Source organism: Python bivittatus, unplaced genomic scaffold (genome assembly GCF_059951505.1).
Source record: "Python bivittatus isolate LINGU-HERP-01145 unplaced genomic scaffold, Pbiv_v1 ctg000050_np1212, whole genome shotgun sequence".
NCBI classification, from domain to species: domain Eukaryota; kingdom Metazoa; phylum Chordata; class Lepidosauria; order Squamata; family Pythonidae; genus Python; species Python bivittatus.
The window spans coordinates 862,329-882,994 of NW_028277033.1; the positions used below are offsets into that span (position 1 = coordinate 862,329).

A 20,666-nucleotide genomic window follows, 5' to 3' on the forward strand; every position below is an offset into this window, starting at 1 on the left:
GGAGTTTTAGGCCCACCACAATCCAAGAACAGGGCTAAATATAAGCAACAGTGTAACGTAAGTAGTTTATGTTAATAAAGAATTGTCTTCATCCTCTTCCCTCCAGACCCTCTGCCTCTCAACAGTTTATGGCGGGCACAGCACCTACTTCTGTTGCTCATCCTCCTGCTTTCCAGCAATATGGGCCGCCTCCAACTAGCACCCAACAGCTGACCAGTCAGATGGCAGAAATGCAGATAGGCAGGGGCTCATCCTCTGTCCCATCCCCAGCTGGACTGGGCTATGGTGAGAAATACTAACATTGGGATGTTGCGGGTTGTCTTGTTTGGGAGTTTCTTCAGGAAACATGATCCTCCTAAATGTACTCATAGTCAGTGGCTTCTCCATATTGCAGATACAATGAAGAGAACAGTATTCATGTGTAGCAAATGTTACAAATCACTGACCAACTAAGCAGTGATTGGCACCTGGGGTGGTCCACCAAGAGACGCCAAAGCTGTAGGTTTGGTTGGGAAATCAAATCAACATCCCAGAAGGCAATGGCCAACCACTTTCCTATGGTTGCCAAGAAAATGACATGGATAGGACATTGAATTCACCCATATTTGAGCTTGATTTGAAAGAGACGTCATTGTCTTCTAATTTTAATTGGCTGTCCAGATTAGAATAAAATTATAACATTTTAAAGCCGTTAAATGCACCTTCAGTCTTTCCTTGAATGGTAGCAGAAGTTTCTTAAACATGCTAACATATATCTGTAGAATTTAATATCCTATCCATTGGTTTCATTTGAAACTCTCATCTGTCTTGTAGTTGTAGAATAAAAGCCCTGTGTAGTGTGTATCAGTACAGTGCAGGACAACATACACAATTACAACCTAATAAAAAATACAGGATATAGGATCAGCAATAGTGCTGAAAGAAGCGTAGAAAGGGGTGTGATTAATTAAAAAGGATTCTGTCTGATGCTGAGAAAAGGAAAGAAATGTTGCTCCAGGTCCAGCTCATGGTCCAGAGTGTCGAAGTGATATTCAGTGGTACTTCCCTACTATCAGTTATGGGTAACAATAATGATAGTGCAACATATGTACAGAGTACCATGTTGGTAAAGTTGGATTTAAAGCACGTTTTATAAAAGGTAATTTCCATGATACTGAAAATGATAATTTAACCTAGTAGTGGGCAACTTTTTTCTGGCTGGAACCACAATTTAATTTTTTCCATTTTCCTGGTCTCTGCTGCCCAAGGGTATGTGACTAGCAATACAGTAATATCATTGGAGGATGAGACTTTTTTTTTTTTTTTTTTTTTTAGTCCCCTAAAATTATTTTTAGTTGGAGTGGAGCATAAGTTTACAAACTTGGCATGTTTTTTTGTATTTTAAGAGAGCACGACCAAATAAAAAAAATCATGGTATTAACATTTGTGGTTGTAATTGAGGTCTGGTCTATATGTGGTCTGTGGCTTGCCTGCTGCTGATTTAAAATAAACTAGTTTAAATTATGGTGCAAGTCATCCATTTCTTTATATATTACTTATGTTTGAAAGGGGGGGGATGTGTGTGTATAGAAAGAGTATGTGGTGAATCCAGATCTAAACATACTTCAAAGTGACTCATTAAAAATCAGTGGAATTAAATTTCAGTGTCAAACTTGTTTATTGCTTTATATTGTTTTACAGAAGCCACTTAAAGTTTGAAGTCTGATCAACTTGTTTAGGGAACACAAAATAATGAAACTGCCCATTTTTCTTGTATGCAGTATAAGAAGCCCCCCACTCCCATTATATATGATTGAATAGTTGATTAATTAGTCTGTTTTCCTTTTGTGCGGCAACACTTGCTGGGCATTGGCAAAAATGCCTATGATATTTTACTTCCTGGAAATTATGGACCCAGTATCCTTTTTTCCCTACTTGAATTGCTCTGGACTTTAATGAATTGGCATTGTTACCATTCTTGATATTTTTAGTCCAGTGCAAGCTGGGGAGGTGTTCCTCAGTGCTAACACTTCTTTTATACTAAAGCTTGGGTGATTGAAGTCATCAGTATGGTTTCATAAGTACTGTATTATCTTTGTTATCAAATAAAAACACATCTGCATGTGTAATGAAAGTAACTCTAGCATAGGAGATCAGTCAAGTTATTTGTTAAGGGACATGACAAAATTTAGTCATCAATATATGTTAACCAAGACTACCATGAAAATGGAAATAGTTACTAAAATTTGTTTGGTGCATCTACTCCTCAGGTCCTCCAACATCAGTTACACCTGCCTCAGGAAGTTTTACTGCACCTGGATCTGGGCAATATATGTCATATTCAGGCCAAGGACCACCACCTCCTAACTTATCTCATGGATTGCCTCCTACCACCTTGTCTCAGGGTCTTCCCATACTACAGCCACCTATATCTGGTCCATCAGCCCTGCATACTTCCTCTCAACCCCCCATATTTGCTCCCCCACCTGTTTCTGCTGGGGTTGGAGTGTCCAGTTATCCTCCTGCTACAGGAATTTCAAGGCCTCCCACAATGCAGGGTGCATTGTTGCCTGGACAAGCAGTTACAGGACTGCTCACTTCCCAGCCAAATCATGTGACCTCACCACCACCTCAGCCACTTATGGCAGGACCGCTTCCTGGACCACCAGTGACAGGACTGCAAGGACCACCCTCTGTCCATCCTTCACAACCAGGATATGCGCTGCAGCAAAATGGTATGTTGTAAAAAATGACTGGTGCATTGTCCATTGCTTGCATCCAAGGAAAGGTCAATGGGTTGTATCCAAACAGTAATTAAACAGGTTTGTATTCATGTGGATGGGCTTCTTCCTACACCTTTTCTCCTGCAACCCTTGATTTAGAGGCTCCCCTTAACCCTCTGAAGTGGATTTGAACTGATAGATAATGGTACTAATCTGTATTCAATTTTTTCTCTAAGATGTGTTGAATGATAATAACTTACTATAATGAAATATTGTGGCTTCCTTTCCTTCATTATCTAAATCCAAGAAAAACAGTTCCCAGTATAATATTTCTCCTGCAATACATGTAGCCCTTTTCTCTGTAGATTTTTGGTAGCATTTTTCCTATATATATATTCTATAGTATTTTTCCCCTGCAAATTTTGAAAACTAAAAAAAAAACAAAAAAAACTGGCATTTTGGTCACCTAATATTTTTTCCACATTAAGATTATATATATATTTCCATATATAATTTAATTTGCTTCATAGCTTAATGAACAGTGAATTAGTGAGGTGCTGGTCATTTTCATAGCTGCTAATTGCTGGCCTTGCAATATTTTTTAACAATTGAGAAGTGTGTTTTTTTAAAAATTGTTCAAATTTTATGGACTAAATGTAATTAATTCTGGATGTGAAACTTCTAAAAAAGGAACATAATATCTTTCAGCAAAAAACACGTGAGATGGATCCCAAGAAAGGGAGTCTTATTTGTCATCTCATTAAAATTAACAGGGTAATTTAATGCTTTTTGCTCACTGAGACTTGTGAAGCTTTGATAATATATAGTGACAAAAATATGGAAAAGTTCAGAAAATCCAAATGGGAGCAAATATTCTAACACAGAACTATATGCTAACTGTTTTGAATAACTATAGACTACCCAAGGAAATTTAGTTATTGGGTGAGTTTAAAATGTAACAAAAAAGTAGGGCTAATTGCCTCAGGATACAGCCTCATTATTATTAAAATTATTAAAATAATAACATTAAATACTTTTTATTGTATTTTCTGCTGCTTTATTCTAAAGAATGTGGGAGATTCTATATGCTGCTTTTCTGGCCTAGCTTGAAATTCCAGCGTTACAAAGCTTTTCTGTAGAAATATTGTCAAGCTTTAATTAATATTATTGGTTGGATTCTTAAATTTCAGCGATGATCCTGAAAAGCATTAGTCAACTATGGTTTAATTTAGGATTCCAAGTAATTTGGTTCAAATTGAAGCTCTGAGTGGTATAATCAGAATCTGAGTTAACTGAAAGTAATTGTGGGCGCTTGGACATGGTAATGTCATGGATCCTTTAAATTCTGTTATGCATCATAATAGGTATGTGTGTATCTTTTTTTTCAGGCTCTTTTGGGCAAAATAGGGGAACTCAACCAGTGTATGGTACAGCTTTCTCTGGCCCAGCAAATTATGGAAGTCAGCCTGCAGCACCACCTCCACCCAAACGTCTTGACCCGGACTCCATTCCTAGCCCAGTAAGTTAGCTGGATCAATTTTAGGATTCAATATCCTATTCTAGAAAGTGATGCTGAAGGAAGAAAAAGACTCTTAGCTCCTCTGCATTTGCTTAATTCATAGTCATTTTCCATAGTCAAAGGGCATTTTTGCAGTTACTTTTTCTGTCCATTTTAGCATCCTAACCACCTCCAGAGTTGTGCTTCTAAAAAAATAGCATATTGATTGGATTATCACAGATTTGCCTACAGCAATTCTTGTGATCATCCCAAAGCTGAAAAAGGATTACAGGAACTATTATGGACAATATCATGTCTAGTTCATGTTTGTCCATATGAATAATCTTGAACAACATATGTTTATGTACAAAAAAGTTAGCTTAGATTATTTCTTTGAATATATGGAAAGTATGTTTGAAATAGGGGCCAGTAATCTTACTAGGCACGTGGCTGGCTGTTTCACAGTTACTAAAGTGAGGTATACTGACATTTGTCTGCTTTTTTTAGAGGGACCCTGGCTAGGATAACAGCATGTTTTAAACTTACAGTGCTGTGCAACCTGCATAGTGTGGGCTGGATTCCAAGAATTGTGGCAATATTCAAAGTTTTAAAAGGGCCCATTTCCCTCATATTACTGCAGGCCTTGTCCTCTCCAATGCAGCGAATGTTGTGATGGTGTTCTGGGTCTTGTTAATATCCAGTGGTAGTTGCAATGGCTCTCCCCAAAGTACCTGAAAATACCTTTTCTGTTACAACGCTAAATTACTTGGTGAAAGTCTTCTATATTTTAAAGCCCAAGTTTACCACCAAGAAAGCTGTTAGCAGCTCTGCTTCCTTTTCTGCTTTTCCTTTAAAGGCATTTTCAGAGGACTTGCATCCCCTCTGGAGTCTGTATTTCTCCAGAAAACTCTAAGTGAGCATGAGAGTGGCCAACTATATCAAGAGAGGATTCAGTCTAAGCCTGCTTCCAGTGAGAGAGCAAGACAGGGAGATAAAATGGGAAAACCTAACCAAGTATTATTCCCCCTCTTTGCATGAACTATGTCCAGGTGAATATATTTAGTAGTGGGGGAAGTAAGGAAAGACAGGAGTAACGCTGCTTGGTACTTTTTATTTTACTATTCTCTTTCTCTTCCCTTTTTTGTGGCAATTTTACTTCTTTTTTTCCTTTTAAACAAACAAACAAAAAAGCAACTCAGTGAGCTGCCACCTCCGCAGAAACCCAGGCACAGAATAGATCCTGATGCAATTCCTAGCCCAGTAAGTGCGTTGTCTCTCTGTCTGCTCTTGTCTGCATGTCGGTGGCTGCCTGTGTGTATCCGCAAATTAACTTCCCTTTGCTGACCACCCCTGGCGTTAGTCCATCCCCTTTACTCCTCCTCTCTTTCTGCTCCCATTCCAATAAACAGAATAAAACACTGCAAGTGTTCAAATCCTCTGTACATCAAAAATCAAGGGGCAATAGAAGCTCGGCATTTAAAAAGGCAAAAGATAAGTACGTTATATATTTTCCTTCCACACTCTAGGCTTGTGTAAGCAAAGAACCCCTGGAGAAATCACTATGTATTTAGCATCATTTACTGGGAACTCCTGTGGTGTCAAGGGCTTCCAAAATGAATGGGATTTTTTTCCACAGTAACCATTGAAATAAGAGGGAGTTAGAAAGGTTCAATGGTGATACAAAAACATTATTATGCATTACTGTTTCTAAACAGAAATATTTCTGAATGTCTCTTTAACCTAAATTTCTTTTTTTATATTTTAAACAAATATATATTTATGAGATACAGCAGTCATTCTGCTTTTTTCTAACATGAATTAAAGAATGAGTATTTAAGAATAAATTGGAGATGTAATGTATTGAATTACCTGCTGTAGCATGTATTTAACAGTTAGCTTTTTAATTAATTAGTTTTAATTAAGCAGCAGGCCAGTTCATGTTACTGTTTCAATGAAGACAAAGAATGTCACTTGCCTATTGCTCCTGTATTGTTTTGTCTTGGGAATGGGCTGAATTTGGTCACAACACGTAAAATGGCATTGGTGATGTTACCAACTTCAGTTAGTTTTTTACAGCTGGAACAAAAAAAGTCTTGGTGTGGTCATTTCAACTTTCTGTGCAGTCTCTTTATAAGTGTGTTTCAACTTAAAGCAAACCATTATTGTCATTCTAATCATAAGGGATATTGTTCAAAATAATCAAGGTATGTAGGGAGAGGAGGTTGGAACATTCCAGTCAGAAAGGTGAACATCATACTAATTTTTAAAAGCAATTGAATTAGATCATAAAATAAATAGTTTCAGTTTATATTATTTTGGATAACAATATAAGTAATAGATTTATAATCCAAATGTTGGAAAGTAAGTAGAACATTGCAACACAAGTTTAACTTATCTTGCTTTTTGTTGAATGGTTAGGAGTAGAATCGATGTCAAGTAGTACCAACTAATTATTATCACTGCTGTTCTTAACCTATAACCTTGGAATAGCTTCAGCAGAGCAAAAGTTGATGTTGAAGGAGTAGTATTTGGTGAGGCAGGATACTTGACAGCCAAAAAAGGTCATTGTTTTGAAAAATCTGACTTAAGATTTTTCAGAAACAGATTTCAGAAGGCTGTATTAACAAAAATGGGGATTCTTTTTCAGGAATTGGGATTGCTGCATCCAAAATGCACAGAATGTAGCTAGGAATGTAGTAAGAAGGGAAGCAGGTAGAAGAAACTAGGGCGCAAAAGAATTATGAACTTGTCTTTTCTCTCATAACTAGTTTCTCTGGGTTATTAAGTTAGTTTCAAGGATCATTTCCTCTTGCAATCTGGTATAGGGGAGCCTAGGCATATCTCACTGAGAACTGATTTATTTTCACATTTTACATATGCCTTTGTTGTTGATTATCATCCAACTTGAAACTCCTAAAATACTTTATTTAAATACACACACACAGAGAGAACCTAATACATTATAGCTTGCAAAAAATGTTATTATAGTGCTTGGGCATAAAATTCTCAGCTGTCCAGTTGCAAAAAGAAAAAGAAAGGTGTAAACAATGACTTAATAAACTTTATAGACATCATATCTTGAAGTGGAGACTGCAAAATATATAATTTATCAGCTGCACCACTAATTTTGGACTGTTGATTTCAAACCTAGCCAAACAAGTAGAAGTGTAAAATAGGTGTCCTCATTTAGTGATTAAAAACTTGGTAATTCTATTACCACAACCTTTGCTAAAACCTCTTGTAGCGCTAACTTCTTGTTTCCCATTTTAGATTCAGGTTATTGAAGATGACAGAAATAACCGTGGGTCAGAGCCATTCATCACAGGAATCCGTGGGCAAGTCCCACCTCTTGTCACTACAAATTTCTTGGTGAAAGATCAAGGTAAGATAGCATCCATGAAGGCAAGGGTAACTCACCATCAAAAAAGAAAATTGCATAGCTCTTCAGTGTAAACACTTTGATTATGTTAGTTTGTATTATAAGGTGAAGAACTGTAGCTTTTATGTTCAGAATTTCATTATACATTTATATAGTTCTCTTTAGCTAGGAAGGCTGCTATTCTGAATACTATTACATAAAATGATACACATAAGCTACAAGAGAATAGGAAGGTCAGATCCCAAACCTTAAATTAATGATAAGCATTAAAATGCTAAGAGCTAGGCTGCTCCTATTCAGAGTTTGGATGCTACTTTGAGTTCCATTGTGCAATAAGATATACAGTCGTGTGAAAAAGTACACCCTCTTTGAGTTCTATGGTTTTACGTATCAGGACATAATAAAAATCATCTGGTCCTTAGCAGTTCTCAAAAGTAGGTAAATACAACCTCAGATGAACAACAAAACATGACATATTACACCATGTCGTCATTTATTATACAAAAAGAAAGCCAAAATGGAGAAGCCATGTGTGAAAAACTAAGTACACCCTTACTGCTTCCATAGGTATGAAGAGGCTAAATAGCCACGTGCTGCTAATCAAATGCCCTTGATCAATTGATCATCAGCAAGTGTGACTACCTCTATAAAAGCTGAAGTTTTAGGAGTTTGCTGGTCTCAAGTGTTGAGGTGTGGGTTAACACAATGCTAACAAGTAAAGACATCAGCAGTGATCTTAGAGAAGCAATTGTTGCTGTCCATCAATCTGGGAAGGGTTATAAGGCCATTTCCAAACAATTTAAAGTCCATCATTCTACAGAGAGGAAGATTATTCACAAGTGGAAAACATTCAAGACAGTTGCCAATCTTCCCAGGAGTGGACGTCCCAGCAAATTCAACCCAAGGTCAGACCGTGCAATGCTCAGAGAAATTGCAAAAAATCCAAGAGTTACATCTCAGACTTTACAGGCCTCAGTTAGCATGTTAGATGTTAAAGTTCATAACAGTACAATTAGAAAAAGATTGAACAAGTATGGTTTGTTTGGAAAGTTGCCAGGAGAAAGCCTCTTCTCTCTAAAAAGAACATGGCAGCACGGCTTAGGTTTGCAAAGTTTGCAAAGACTTCTGGAACACTGTCCTTTGGACAGACAAGACTGAAGTGGAGATGTTTGGCCATAATGCACAGTGCCACGTTTGGTGAAAACCAAACAGCATATCAGCACAAACATCTCATACCAACTGTCAAGCATGGTGGTGGAGGGGTGATGATTTGGTTTTGCAGCCACAGGACCTGGGCACCTTGCAGTCATTGAGTCGACCATGAACTCCTCTGTATACCAAAGTATTCTAGAGTCAAATGTGAGGCCATCTGTCTGACAGCTAAAGCTTGGCCAACATTGGGTCATGCGACAGGACAACGATCCCAAGCCCACCAGCAAATCTACAACAGAATGGCTGAAAAAGGTGTTGCAATGGCTCAGTCAAAGTCCAGACCTCAACCCAATTGAAATGCTGTGGCGGGACCTCGAGAGAGCTGTGCATAAACAAATTCCCACAAACCTCAATGAACTGAAGCAATGTAAAGAAGAGTGGGCCAAAATTCCTCCACAACGATGTGAGAGACTGATAAAGTCATACAGAAAACGATGACTTCAAGTTATTGCTGCTAAAGGTGGTTTTACAAGCTACTGAATTGTAAGGTGTACTTAGTTTTTCACACATGGCTTCTCCATTTTGGCTTTCTTTTTGTAAAATAAATGATGACATGGTGTAATACGTCATGTGTTGTTCATCTGAGGTTGTATTTACCTACTTTTGAGAACTGCTAAGGACCAGATGATTTTTATTATGTCCTGATATGTAAAACGATAGAATTCAAAGAGGATGTACTTTCTTTTTCACACGACTGTATACAGATATAGATACAGATACACACGCACATACATACATCCACAAATACATATTCATATTCCTGAAAACTACTTTGTAAGGCCAAAATTTGGACTGGCTATTTATTTACTTGATTTATATCCCACCTTTCCTCAGGAGTTCAAGGCAGTGAGTTTTTGATTTAAAATAAATTTTAATTTTAGAAGCATAGCAGTGTTTATGGCACCATGCTCCTATGGACTTCTAAAATGCCACAGGCATCACTGACTTTGTTAAAATACTAACCACACCATAGCACATGCTTTGGTAGTTTACATTATTAGCATAATTATCTTTAATTAAGCATTTAGTCCCATGCAGTTGCTTTGTAACTGTAAAGGAAGGAGAGTGAAATGTTGTCAAAGAGTAGACTAATAGATTCCTTTTCTAGAGCTGCTGGAGCCTCCTTACCATTCTGTGATCTGGAGGAAACTTTGAGGATCCATATATTGTCCAATAAATGTAAAGCTGAATACTGGTGTAATACACCCATTTTTAAGTTGAGGAGGCTTGAGTGTCCTCTTTCATTATTTATTTGTTCTTCTGTCCTCCCCAACTCCCTCAGCAATGGCTTCTCCAGACTTGCCTTTTAATCTGAACTCCTGTCAAGTTTTTAATATCCATAAAGGATGGGTACAGACAAGCATGCTTTCTTCCTAATGAATGTGCTTTATCTACAGAGGCCTTCTCTTGTCCTCCCGTCTTTGGGGGTTAGGCGTTATTTGTTTGGAAAAGTATTATCTGGGTTCAGAAATTAAGCAATCAGACCTGCATCATATTTGGATGAGAGACCACCAGGGAATATCAGGTCTACAGGCTAGATTGGGAAGTAAAACAAAATGTCCAGGAGGAAAGCAGTAACAAACCAGTTCTGTATTATTGCCAAGAAAACAATATGAACATGTCTATCTAGTTACCAACTGTTAAATTTTACTTGAAGGAAATTTTGTTTATATTATTTATATTACTTTGTTGCTTTTTTTTTAAATTGTCTAGTATACTGTCTCTTGTGTGATTGTTAGCCACTTTAAAAATAGTAAGGGAGTGGAATATATATCTTTTTAAATTAATAAATCTATTGAAGAAAATATAGGTAGAGCTTTGATTTCTTTTTCTTTTAAAGGTAATGCAAGTCCCCGCTTCATAAGATGTACTTCTTATAATATTCCCTGCACTTCAGATATGGCTAAGCAGTCTCAGGTTCCTCTTGCTGCAGTCATAAAACCATTGGCTGCACTTCCTGGAGAAGAGGTAAAGTACACAGTCTGGATCTCTATCAGATAAAATAGCAACATTATTGCAAGGTAATGGATCTAGCCAAAGAAAACCCTACCTTGAGTTTTTTGTTTACCCAATGAGTTCCTCCATCTCAAGAAGTTAACTTTGAAGCTTTTTTCTACAGGACAGAAGAAATTACACACTCTGGACATGAATACTAGAGCAAGATGCAGAAAGCACACTTTTTTGATATCATGTGTTGGAACAGAAAAGGGAAATGTAAATAGCACCAATATCCAGTGTTTTTTTCTTTCCAGACTCCTCCTTATTTGGTGGACCATGGGGAATCAGGTCCCATTCGCTGCAATAGGTGCAAGGCGTACATGTGCCCCTTTATGCAGTTCATTGAGGGAGGAAGGCGATTCCAGTGCTGCTTCTGCAGCTGTGTTACTGAGGGTAAGAGTTTCCTATTAAAAGGGCACTTGCAGGGGACGAGGACAGTCTGCTGCCAAGAAGACTAAACAGGAAGCCATCCAGGGGTGGTATCATGGAAAAACCCAAGACTAGATTTTATTTAAATGATGAAAACGATTTATCATTCTGAGTCTTAAATTGTGGACAGTTACTTCCAATTAATTGGCTTCTTGAGGAATTTGTCTGTCTTTAAATGAGGCATATGCAGAAAATATCCTTAAGGGTGCATATTCAGGTTTGTCTCAAAAAAAATGGGAAAGTAGGGCATAGCTGATCAACCTAAGCCTTTCTGCTGTTCTCTTAACATTTGTGCAAAAATTGCAATGAAAGAACAATAAATCCAAAACAAAAGGCAGTATGTTTGCATTATTGGTGTAAGATGAGCAATACAACTTGGAAATTAAATTTTAATTGCATAGAAAAAATTAGTCTTGATTGGCTGCAGAGTCTATCAACATATCTTAGAATGTAGGTAACAAGCTCACCCAGGAATATAAAAAGCAATTGTAGCCATGATTTATGAAAAAAAAAAATCCAAAATCCAGAGTTGGGTGGTATCTTTATAAGGACCAACAGATACAGTGGGGCAAAAACGTATTTAGTCAGCCACCAATTGTGCAAGTTCTCCCACTTAAAAAGATGAGAGAGGCCTGTAATTTTCATCATAGGTATACCTCAACTATGAGAGACAAAATGAGGAAAAAAATCCAGAAAATCACATTGTCTGATTTTTAAAGAATTTATTTGCAAATCATGGTGGAAAATAAGTATTTGGTCACCTACAAACAAGCAAGATGTCTGGCTCTCACAGACCTGTAACTACTTCTTTAAGAGGCTCCTCTGTCCTCCACTCGTTACCTGTAGTAATGGCACCTTTTTGACCTTGTTATCAGTATAAAAGACACCTGTCCACAACCTCAAACAGTCACACTCCAAACTCCACTATGGCCAAGACCAAAGAGCTGTTGAAGGACACCAGAAACAAAATTGTAGACCTGTGCCAGGCTGGGAAGACTGAATCTGCAATAGGCAAGCAGCTTGGTGTGAAGAAATCAACTGTGGGAGCAATAATTAGAAAATGGAAGACATACAAGACCACTGATAATCTCCCTCGATCTGGGGCTCCACGCAAGATCTCACCCCGTGGGGTCAAAATGATCACACGAACGGTGAGCAAAAATCCCAGAACCACACGGGGGGACCTAGTGAATGACCTGCAGAGAGCTGGGACCAAAGTAACAAAGGCTACCATCAGTAACACACTATGCCGCCAGGGACTCAAATCCTGCAGTGCCAGACGTGTCCCCCTACTTAAGCCAGTACATGTCCGGGCCCATCTAAAGTTTGCTAGAGAGCATTTGGATGATCCAGAAGTGGATTGGGAGAATGCCATATGGTGAGATGAAACCAAAGTAGAATGTTTTGGTCTAAACTCAGCTCATCGTGTTTGGAGGAGAGAGAATGCTGAGTTGTATCCAGTTGTATTCATCATGCTTTGGGGCTGTTTTTCTGCAAAGGGACCAGGACGACTGATCCGTGTAAAGGAAAGAATGAATGGGGCCATGTATCGTGAGATTTTGAGTGAACACCTCCTTCTATCAGCAAGGGCATTGAAGATGAAATGTGGCTGGGTCTTTCAGCATGACAATGATCCCAAATACACCACCCAGGCAACGAAGGAGTGGCTTCGTAAGAAGCATTTCAAGGTCCTGGAGTGGCCCAGCCAGTCTCCAGATCTCAACCCCATGGAAAACCTTTGGAGGGAGTTGAAAGTCCATGTTGCCCAGCGACAGCCCCAAAACATCACTGCTCTAGAGGAGATCTGCATGGAGGAATGGGCCAAAATACCAGCAACAGTGTGTGAAAACCTTGTGAAGACTTACAGAAAACATTTGACCTCTGTCATTGCCAACAAAGGATATATAACAAGTATTGAGATGAACTTTTGATATTGACCAAATACTTATTTTCCACCATGATTTGCAAATAAATTCTTTAAAAATCAGACAATGTGATTTTCTGGATTTTTTTTCTCATTTTGTCTCTCATAGTTGAGGTATACCTATGATGAAAATTACAGGCCTCTCTCATCTTTTTAAGTGGGAGAACTTGCACAATTGGTGGCTGACTAAATACTTTTTTGCCCCACTGTAGCTCAAATAATGTGCAAATTTTCAGGTTCTCCAGAATAACGTTGTAAAAGGTAAGATGCAAGTCCAGAAGATGTTTCAGCTATAAGGCCTGCAATTCAGAGTCAGTCTCAAGATAGAGATTGCAGACCCAATGCATTTGTAAATGGTATTGTTGTCAAATTACATCTAGCATTTATGAACAGAAAACAGTTATTCCCCTTGCTCTAACATCCAAGAGCCATTCTCATGGTTGAAACTCACAGATTCCTGGCCTGACAGGGAGCAGAAATAAAACATGCAGGCATTTTTACTCCTCTCTTTTTGTTCCCAGTGCCATCTCATTACTTCCAGCACTTGGATCACACAGGCAGGCGAGTGGACTACTATGACAGACCTGAATTATCACTGGGCTCCTATGAATACTTAGCTACTGTTGACTACTGCAAGGTATCACTACTTGTATTTAGTATTTATTTTATTTACTGTGAGAGACCAATAGGCTAAATGACAAATTCTTTTAGCACTTGAATATTAAGAAGAAAGTCAGTATCTAGCATTCAATGTTTTATTTTTAAGTTGGTGTCAAAGTACAAACAAGGAAGCAGGAATTATATAGATTTCTGTAAGGTGTTTAGGGCTAAGGAACAGAATCTTGGAAAATGATAGAATATCCAGCCCTCATTTATTAGCTAACTGGTTAAGGTGGAGTCTGAACAATATAAATCTCTTCTTGTTGGGCTTTTTGCAGGCTGGACTAAGCTGCCATTTACTAATTAACTCTTTCCTTATTTCTTGGTTGCGTCCAACATTCGTTTTGTTCTTTCCCAGCCTTCCCACAATTTCTCGTTATTGGCTTTCTCATATCCCAGTGAAGTTAAATGGACAGAGAGACCATCCATCCGTAACTTTCAGGAAGATACATAATTGTCCTTAAGGATTAAGGAAGCCACAGATCACTCCATAGAGGCCAATTTTAATCAAAATTTTAACCTTATCCTAACCCTCAATAGAAACTAGTCCAGGTTCCAGACACAAGAGAGCAGTTATGCCACACTAAGAAACACAAAGGATTGTCCTGCTGAATTTGGATTAGAGTACTTTGGGAGGATTATGTCTATAACATCAGATCTGCAGAATCTAGAGGTTAGCACTTTAACTTTAAATAGAAATTAAGGGCTGCCAGCAGGATATAATGCTAATAGTCAGTGCTGGAGAACTGTAAAATTGCATTTGCAGCTTCTTTAAGTCTGGGCAGAAATATCGTTAAAACTTGTTTCTTTCAGGACACACATGTGTGAGTGTGCATATTGGTAATGCACACACACTCTCCTAGTAAGATTGATAATCATGCTTATGTTCTTTCCTTACAGAATAACAAATATCCCAACCCTCCTGCTTTTATTTTCATGATTGATGTGTCATACAATGCAGTACGGAGTGGCTTGGTAAGGCTGATATGTGAAGAACTGAAGACTCTCCTGGATTACCTCCCCAGGTACCTGCTCATATAAGAGAGTGGTCACAAGAGAGATGCTTTTAAGTTAGTTTACCACCAAAAACAAATTTTATAATAAGCTTTGATTGTAATAAACCTATTTCAGTGCTACTTACAGGCAGTCCCCGGGTTAAGAACGAGTTCTTTTCCTAAGTCTGTCTTTAGCTCGAATTTGTATGTAAGTCGGAACTCATACTTACAAATGGGCTGCTTATTACTAAAAATGGCAGATCGCTCGAGAATTTCTCGAGCTGACAAACCACTGAAACCGTGCGATGTTTTCATGAACCACTGAAAACAGGCTGTATATTAAAAATGTGTGGCTTCAGCAGTTCTTGAAAACATTGCATGGCTTCAGCAGTTCGTCGGCTCGAGGAAGGAGAATGCCATCTGCCATTTTTACTAATAGGCAGCCCGTTCGTAAGTATGAGTTGTCTGTAAGTCAGACGTTCTTAACCTGGGGACTGCCTGAATTGAATTACTTCAATAAGACAGTTCAACCAGTCTTTCAATTAAGTATCCTGTGAAATGAGAGCATATCCCAGCTACATTCTCAAACTTAGAATTTGGTCGTAGAGATTAGAGCACAATCATCTGTTGATGTTGCCGTCTTTCTGCTTGTCAGTTTGACTTTGCAAGCCCATTTTATGATATATTTAATACCCTTTTTTAACAGAGAAGGAGCTATGGAAGAATCAGCCATCCGTGTGGGTTTTGTCACCTACAACAAAGTTCTACACTTCTATAATGTCAAGAGCTCCCTGGCACAGCCGCAAATGATGGTCGTTTCAGATATAGCAGATATGTTTGTACCTTTGCTTGATGGTTTTCTTGTGAAAGTTAATGAATCTCGCACAGTTTTCACCAGGTAAGCAAAAGTCAACGTACGCCATGAGTATCAACAAATCAATACATTCTATTACAGATCTTATAAAGCCTATCAATAGCAATAGACTGTATTAAGTGCTGAAAGGCACAAAAAATAAGATCATTTGGGGAGAAGGGGGTAGCATTTCTTCAAGTGGTATAGTTCAAACCCTGCTTGAGAGGATGGGAATGGTACAGTTGTACCGATTTGGATCTTCTCATTGCTCTTAATGACCTGGGGTATTAACAGGCTCTGGACTGTTTCAAGCCAGATAGGCAATCATTAGAATGAGCATTGCCATTGTAAAATGGGTATCGTGAGGGAGTGGCCCATCACAAAATAAGGTTGAACCAAGTAAATTCTTAATAACTGAAGTTAAACATAAGCTGTAACAAATTAATAAAATCTGAGAATATACCTTTGAAGTCATTAATTTATCTACCATAAAAAAATGTTCATATCTTCTCTTTAATTTAAGCAAATTGCATCCTTTTCCCGTAATCTGTGTTCTCTCCCCTGAAATAAACACATGAAATTAGATTGTTTTAATTTGGATAGAGAGTTTTTTGTCAAGTAACACATCCAAATTGGAAATGCTGAAAATAGCAAACATTGCTTCATTGTTTTTATCCATTGAAAGTGATTATTTTACTGTAGGTAATTTGAATTAATTACTTGTCCTTCAAATCACATTGCATGCACACATACAACCTTGCTTCTGAACAGCAGTCTGGATTGAGGAAGCAGATATAGCACTCAAATCTGTTTGTTGGGTTGACACTCCCAGTCCTTCCACCCATGACAAAGAATGGGCAAGATTCTCCGAGAATGTGTTGTCATCTTTTTGGCAACCCAGGATTTAGTCACACACATTTTGAGCTTTTCATGGTGCTCATTTTTATTCTGTTTTTGCTAACAGTATGACTAATTGTTGTTTCTCTCATTTTCTGAACTGGTGTCTTCTGATTTTTTAAATTAGTTGCTTTTAACTGAAGTAGCAAGAAAGGATAAGAGCATTTTGCATGAATGAAATGGGCCATTTCACTGGTTATCACAATAGACCCAAAGACAGTATCAGATAAAGCTGCTAACTCAGTATCACTACAGAGAAAGTGGCTACTCTGTCGGCTTGAAGCTGGAGATGACTGAGAGAAATAAAAATGAATGTATTCTCAAAATTAGAGGCATCTTCAACATCATCCCATCAGCAAAAGTATAATAATTCCTGAATTAGAAGTGGAGGGAAGGTTTGGTCTAGATTAACAGTCTTGGGAAAGTGCTGCTGCTTTTGATCAGTTCCTGCTTGTTCAATCTGAATTTGTTTAGATATTTCCATGACTGATTGTTTCCTAGCCTGCTTTATAGTACCTAGTTTTTAGTACAGCTCTTTGTTGGGGTGCAAATTTAAATATTGAAGCAGTAGCCTTCTACCCTTTCAATTTAGAGCAAAATTAGGCAGATATAAAAAATAGAGTGAAGTTCACCTACTCCAGAACTAGGAATATTTTTCCCCCAGAAGCTCTAAATATATGAAATAAAATTGGCTTGAAATCTCTAAAGCATCAGTGCTCATTGATTAGAACTAATTTGTTGAGCTTTGCACACCACTTTCATTTTCATCGTTCTGCAGCCTGTTGGATCAAATCCCAGAAATGTTTGCTGATACAAGAGAAACGGAAACAGTGTTCGCTCCAGTGATTCAGGCTGGCATGGAAGCTCTAAAGGTTGGTTTTATGTTCCTTAGCACCTTAAATTGACTTGCTTTTTCTCAGTCTCTTCCTTTTTTAAGTATTCTGTAAACCTCTCAAGACAGCAGCAGTATATATCAAGCACTGAATCCAGCCGGGAGCTGTGACCAATTTATTATTATGTGGCTACTGAACCATATAGAAAGTTATATCATTCTAGGTAGGATTTACCAAATAGAAAAATCTGTAATGTGAATCCATAGGATCTTGAGCAATATGGATGAGGTATACACTTCAAATAAGTTGATAATGTCTGGATTTTTGGGGGGCAGCATATTGGGAATAAGATCAGTATGTAAGTGCCTGTTGTAAAAGGATGAGGAACTACATTGCTCTTCATAGAGTCCTTTATATTTTAGTGTAAATGATTGCATGCAGAAATGGTCTGTAAGGACCTAAGAGCCAAAGTGTCTCAATTCCATGTTGGTTTGCAGGCTGCGGAGTGTGCTGGCAAACTCTTCATATTTCACACATCCCTGCCTATAGCAGAGGCCCCAGGGAAGCTGAAGAACAGAGATGACAAGAAACTGATGAATACTGATAAAGAAAAGGTAATGGATGCTGTTCCAACAGCACTGTGCAAAGGCAGGAAGTTAGATTATGATTTCTTATTTCCCTTCCATTGCTTTGCGGCTTTCACCCATTAGGGTTTTTTCCCCTCTAACTCTTCCCACTGGTATGATTTGTCTTTCATCATCCCAACCTATCCCAGGTGGATTTTTCAGTACAACTGGTTGAGTTTTAATACCAGAACTCTTCACTGATTAAAGCCCCCCGCTATAACCTACAGAAAAATATAGTTTGCTTCTTTTTGAATGAAATTCCTAAGATAGGAAAATCTAAGATTCCTAACTTTTCCTTCCTTCAGCTGACATAGTCAAACAAAGAAACCCAGTCTGAATGTCAAATATAAATTACTGATTGAATGCCAAAGAAGCAAAATTATGATGTAAACATTCTGAAGACACACTTCAGTGTCTGCGCTGCTGCAGTAGTGCCAGTCATAAAATGAAACTGATTGCTCTGAACAGCATTTGAGAAGAATTTCTAAAGGCCTTAATTTTCATAGCAAACACATACATACTTCCTTTTGATCTGCAATCATTTGAATATCAGGTCGAGTTGAAAGCTCATCTGGCTCCTTTTTTTCAATCACTTTCTCTTATTCTTTCAGCAATTAATCTAGTTGCCCGAGACGTGAGCTTAGTAAATCAGAGTGACACAGTTTGAATCGTAGTGTTTTATTTGGATTTCAGTACTCTGTTTTTAAATTATATTTTTTCTAAAAGGCATGCCAGGTAGAATTACAACAAACAATAAATTAGTATTTTGATGGTACCTCCATCCTAACCTCCCTCTTCCACTTTTTTACCTGGAGATACTACCTAAATCTTTTCAGAAGAATACAAAATTCTATTCTTTTGTTATTAGAAGATAATTGTGGCTTATCCATTAAAGAAACCAAAATCCTGGAACAAACAGCTGTACTAGAAAAAATTAAATCCTTTTGCAAGGTTTTCTTAAGAAACTTCTAAAAATGATTTGTAAGATTATTGATGCAGGTTCGTGCAATTTGCAGAATCTGGTATTATATTTAAATCTATAATTCAATCAACGAACATGGCAATATTGAAATAGACACTTGGAAGACTGGAAATAATATACTACCTGATTGGTCTTACTCTTACTTTTGCTCATGTGTTTAGGACAGATACAGGGATAATCTAAGCTTGGATTTTCAGCAATGTTCAATGTTTATCCTCTTTTCTGACCTATCTGCCTACCCTTTTTTTCTCTTTAGACTCTGTTTCAGCCTCAGACAAGTTTCTACAACAACCTAGCCAAGGATTGTGTAGCCCAAGGCTGCTGTGTGGACCTTTTCCTTTTCCCAAATCAGTATTTGGATGTGGCTACCTTGGGGGTTGTTCCATATCAGACAGGTGGCTCCCTTTATAAATATGCATATTTCCAGGTATGGTTTGTCTTGGCCTTAACATCTGTTCATTTTACATTATTTTAGTAGCTGCCGTGATAGTCTCAAAGGAGAAAGGGCAGAAGTAATAAAACCATTTCAGTTGCCAGCATTACTAGTACTAGGATGTGAGGGCGATCTGGCTGCGACATCTGTCACCCCATTGATCACCAGGGTTGATTCGGATGATCTGGCTGGCTAGGTGGGTGTCCCCTTCCTCCCTCACCGCTCCATGTGCGTCCCTCCCGAAGCTGCATGCTCGGTGGAAGAGGATGACCATCCCAGATAGAAGGAGTGTACCGATCTTCGGTCAAGGGTATACGATAGCTGCGCTCCCCTGGTAGAACCTCCAAACTAGTACTAACTCAGGCTAGCTTAGTAGATCAATATACACTTGGTTTCTGCATAAATTTAAAAAGTAAAGAACAATGAGGCTGATTATTTTCACAGGATAATTTTGAATTGTTCAGGTGGATATATGTGGTTTAGGCATCTTGCAGTGAAAAAATAAAAGTTCTGGACTTGTAGATTATGGTGTATATTGCAGATGGTATCTTTTTTTCATGCAACAGCAATGGGTTCTCTGAGTTTCTAGGTCAGTGTTTTTCAACCTTGGCAACTTTAAGATGGGTGGACTTCAACTCCCAGAATTCCCCAGCCAGCATGGCCAGCTAGGGAATTCTGGGAGTTGAAGTCCATCCATCTTAATGTTGCCAAGGCTGAAAAATACTGTTCTATGTGATTAGATCCTGCATAAACTGGAAGTACAAGACAGTGGTCTTAGTTGAAATGCTGTTCGGGCTCTGTTAGAAATCTCCTATGTGCCAGCCATGTGAAACATGTTGGTTGTGTATTTTAGGTGGAAACAGATCAGGAGCGCTTCTTGAATGATTTACGTAGAGATGTTCAAAAAGATGTGGGGTTTGATGCTGTGATGAGAGTACGTACTAGCACAGGTGAGCATATATCTATTATCTCTAACCTATATCTAATCAGTGAATGTCAGCCCTTTTATGTAGTCTAGACAAGAAGTACCAACCTTGAGTAGTAACACTACCTTTATTATAAGGTTACAGTAACAGAATTTTGCAAGTCTGAAAGTATCTCTCCCCTCCCTTATTTTTACTCACCTGAAAACTAGGGAGGGTCCTTCTGAGACACCTTCTCCACCCCCACCCCTTCTTTAGACTCAAATTTCATTTATCAGTTGTCTAGGCTGTGGCTCGTCTTCATGTCTCCCACGGTCATTTC

General features: G+C 38.2%; 1 protein-coding gene and 1 long non-coding RNA gene across 6 annotated transcripts in view; one reads left to right on the forward strand and one right to left on the reverse strand.

Annotated features, from left to right (window-relative positions):
• The window catches only part of SEC24C (SEC24 homolog C, COPII component), a 49,055-nt gene that overhangs the window by 16,359 nt on the left and 12,030 nt on the right, over positions 1–20,666 (forward strand). For 4 of the 5 annotated variants that reach the window (XM_025172289.2, XM_025172288.2, XM_007436829.4 and 1 more), the window contains 14 exons: positions 107–285; positions 2,250–2,714; positions 4,091–4,221; positions 5,392–5,460; positions 7,471–7,582; positions 10,632–10,759; positions 11,044–11,182; positions 13,664–13,779; positions 14,703–14,827; positions 15,504–15,695; positions 17,326–17,419; positions 17,878–17,994; positions 19,245–19,415; positions 20,275–20,371. In XM_025172289.2, coding sequence (XP_025028057.1) covers positions 107–285; positions 2,250–2,714; positions 4,091–4,221; positions 5,392–5,460; positions 7,471–7,582; positions 10,632–10,759; positions 11,044–11,182; positions 13,664–13,779; positions 14,703–14,827; positions 15,504–15,695; positions 17,326–17,419; positions 17,878–17,994; positions 19,245–19,415; positions 20,275–20,371 — 2,135 coding nt within the window. The remainder of the gene's footprint in view (positions 1–106; positions 286–2,249; positions 2,715–4,090; positions 4,222–5,391; positions 5,461–7,470; positions 7,583–10,631; positions 10,760–11,043; positions 11,183–13,663; positions 13,780–14,702; positions 14,828–15,503; positions 15,696–17,325; positions 17,420–17,877; positions 17,995–19,244; positions 19,416–20,274; positions 20,372–20,666) is intronic. The other variant, XM_025172291.2, reaches the window with a different exon arrangement.
• LOC148216911 (uncharacterized) overlaps positions 1–20,666 on the reverse strand; it is a 55,860-nt gene that overhangs the window by 12,772 nt on the left and 22,422 nt on the right. The gene's annotated exons all lie outside the window — the stretch shown is intronic.